Source organism: Ziziphus jujuba, chromosome 5 (assembly GCF_031755915.1).
Source record: "Ziziphus jujuba cultivar Dongzao chromosome 5, ASM3175591v1".
Classification (NCBI taxonomy): Eukaryota; Viridiplantae; Streptophyta; class Magnoliopsida; order Rosales; family Rhamnaceae; genus Ziziphus; species Ziziphus jujuba.
This window is the reverse complement of record NC_083383.1, coordinates 31,726,524-31,728,922: the sequence shown is the minus strand read 5'-3', so window position 1 is coordinate 31,728,922 and position 2,399 is coordinate 31,726,524. Positions and strand designations below refer to the sequence as shown.

Below are 2,399 nucleotides of genomic sequence, written 5' to 3'. Positions count from 1 at the left end.
ATATTTATACAATTGGTAAAGATTTTAATCACAGAATTAAAGTTTAGCCTTTAAAAATTCTTTTTTTAAAAATATTAAATTTAATAAAAATTAATTAAAAATTTGTAGTATATGATAATCAATATAAATCTAAGCTTATCGGTTACAGAAATTTTAAAGTTTGTTAAAATTATAATGGAGTAATTGAAATTCTGATATTTTTTTAAAAAAATTGATATTCTCTTAAATGGAGATGAATCTAGTGCTATGGAACCATTCCTTTAAATAGTTCCCTATCTATTGCTATAGAACTATTGCTATCAATATCTATTCTTGCCACGTGACTACTTTGGAGCTGGACTGATTTTGCCACATAAACTATGAATCTATTAACAAGATTTATTTTATGTTGATATATGGTATCTTTAACATATATTATATATAAATATTATCATGTGTTATATATAAATATGGATAATGTTTATCGTTTTTTATAATAAAGATTTTTTCATATAGATATATATCATATTTAATTTACCCAACATGATTTTATGATTTTCATCCTCATAGGTATTTTTTGTATATATTGCCAGAAATATTTTAAATTCCAAAAAAATATGGAATTCAATTCATCAATTTCATTTTTTTTGGGGTGAAAATTGTTTTTGAAAATGTTACTCAAGGGGCCTGGAATTTTGTTTTTGAAGAAAATAGCCAAAACTCGAATTGTTGGTCTCCATCCACTTTCATATATACCCATATACATTTCAAAGCTTCCAAGCTTGCAAGATAGATTTATGGATGGATCTTGAGTGATTGGGAATATAGGAGATAAACTGTACACTATTAATTATTTGAATATGTTATGCGATTTTATTTAATATTTAAATTTAACAATCTTTAAATTTCTCTTCTATCTAAATAAAATCAACCTAAATCAAGAAAGCTCTCGTTCATGAGATAAGGCTTTCATAGCCAGTCCACACCCTTGTGGTGCTTCCCCATCATCTTACTTTCCCCCATATTAGCTAAAATGGAGGAAACTAGCAAGATTGCTACTCTTGGTACAGTTCCCCAATTAGAACTAGAGGCAGACGAAGAGAATGCTCACCGTCTATCCCAACTATGGCTGGTTGGCAAGGTATTATCACCCAAAATAGTCAAGAAAAATATTGTCCAATCCATTATTAGGCATGTATGGTTCACGGATGAGGAGGTCAGAGTGGATCATTTACATCCAAATGTGTTTTTGTTTTGCCTTAAGTCTGTGTTGGACAGGAATCGCATCTGGCGAAAGCGACCTTGGTCTATTAATGGTGCACATTTGGTCTTGAGAGAATGGCGGCCCGACTCATCCTTTGAAGAGATTAACTTCCATCTCTCAACTTTCTGGATCCAAATTCACGGGCTCCCCTTACAATATATGACACGAGAAAATGCCTTAAAGATTAGAGGTCTCTTTCCAACCGTCTTACAATGTGAATATACTTCCAGAACAAACATCATTGGTATGAAATACATGCGCTTGCAAGTAGAGGTGGACACCTCCAAGCCTCTTCTAAAGGGCTTCTTCCAAAAGGTCGGCAATGGTGGCTCGTGGATAAAATTTGCTTATGAGCGCTTGGCTGAATTTTGCTATAATTGTGGGAAACTAGAACACGGGAAAGGGATCTGCACTGAACCCCCTTCTGCAGAACAATCATCAGAAGAGAATAGTTATGGTCCATGGATGCGTGCTAAAGCTACTGCCTCCACGGCGATCAACGACAGGAACTATCTTCGTAGGATGGAGTTGCCTTAAGGGGATCCTTCTGTTCCCTCTCCCTCCAAGCTAATCTCGATTCCAGAACTAATGAAGCTGATGTCGCCGCTGGAGCCATTGATCGACCTAAATCTGTAACAAAGGAACAAATTGAAAATGAGTTGTCTCGGTCGTTTCAAGAAGATGCTATTGTGCACGAGGAGAATCTGACAGACTTGACAACACACCACACGGACCCTATCAATGACCAACACGTAGCAGGTTCACATGAACATTCCAATGACTCCTCCTCAAATCCTCACAGTGTTGAGAAGAATTTTGAATTTCAAACGCAAATGGATGTTTTTCCCCCCACTATAGCTGCTCTACAGGCTGAGGCTGGGCCAACCCCTTTTACAATGGGCCGAACTATGGAGCCTATTCTACGAACCAATGCACCTACTCCTCATACTGGGCCTCACTCCTCATCTTTTAGTAACTAGGACAAAAAGTGTGCAGGGAAAAGGCAGCGTGAAGCCCAGACCCACAATTTCAAGCACCACACAGTGAAGAAATGCTCGAGTAATGGATCGAGAACTAAGAAAGTCTCTCCAGCCCTGCTGCCATCAAACTGCAATATGCAGGCACCATGCACCCAAAAAACTGTGGCACCCTTAAC

General features: G+C 36.9%; 1 protein-coding gene across 1 annotated transcript; it reads left to right on the top strand.

Annotated features, from left to right (window-relative positions):
* The first annotated feature begins 1,012 nt into the window (after positions 1-1,012).
* On the top strand, positions 1,013-1,780 carry LOC132803803 (uncharacterized). The gene has a single exon (XM_060817348.1). It carries the CDS (start codon positions 1,013-1,015, stop codon positions 1,778-1,780), a length of 768 nt encoding a protein of 255 aa, XP_060673331.1.
* The last annotated feature ends 619 nt before the right edge of the window (positions 1,781-2,399 follow it).

What these genes read in the sequence shown, in the direction of transcription:
- LOC132803803 (XM_060817348.1), top strand. Translation starts at nt 1,013, where the DNA reads ATGGAGGAAACTAGCAAGATTGCTACTCTTGGTACAGTTCCCCAATTA.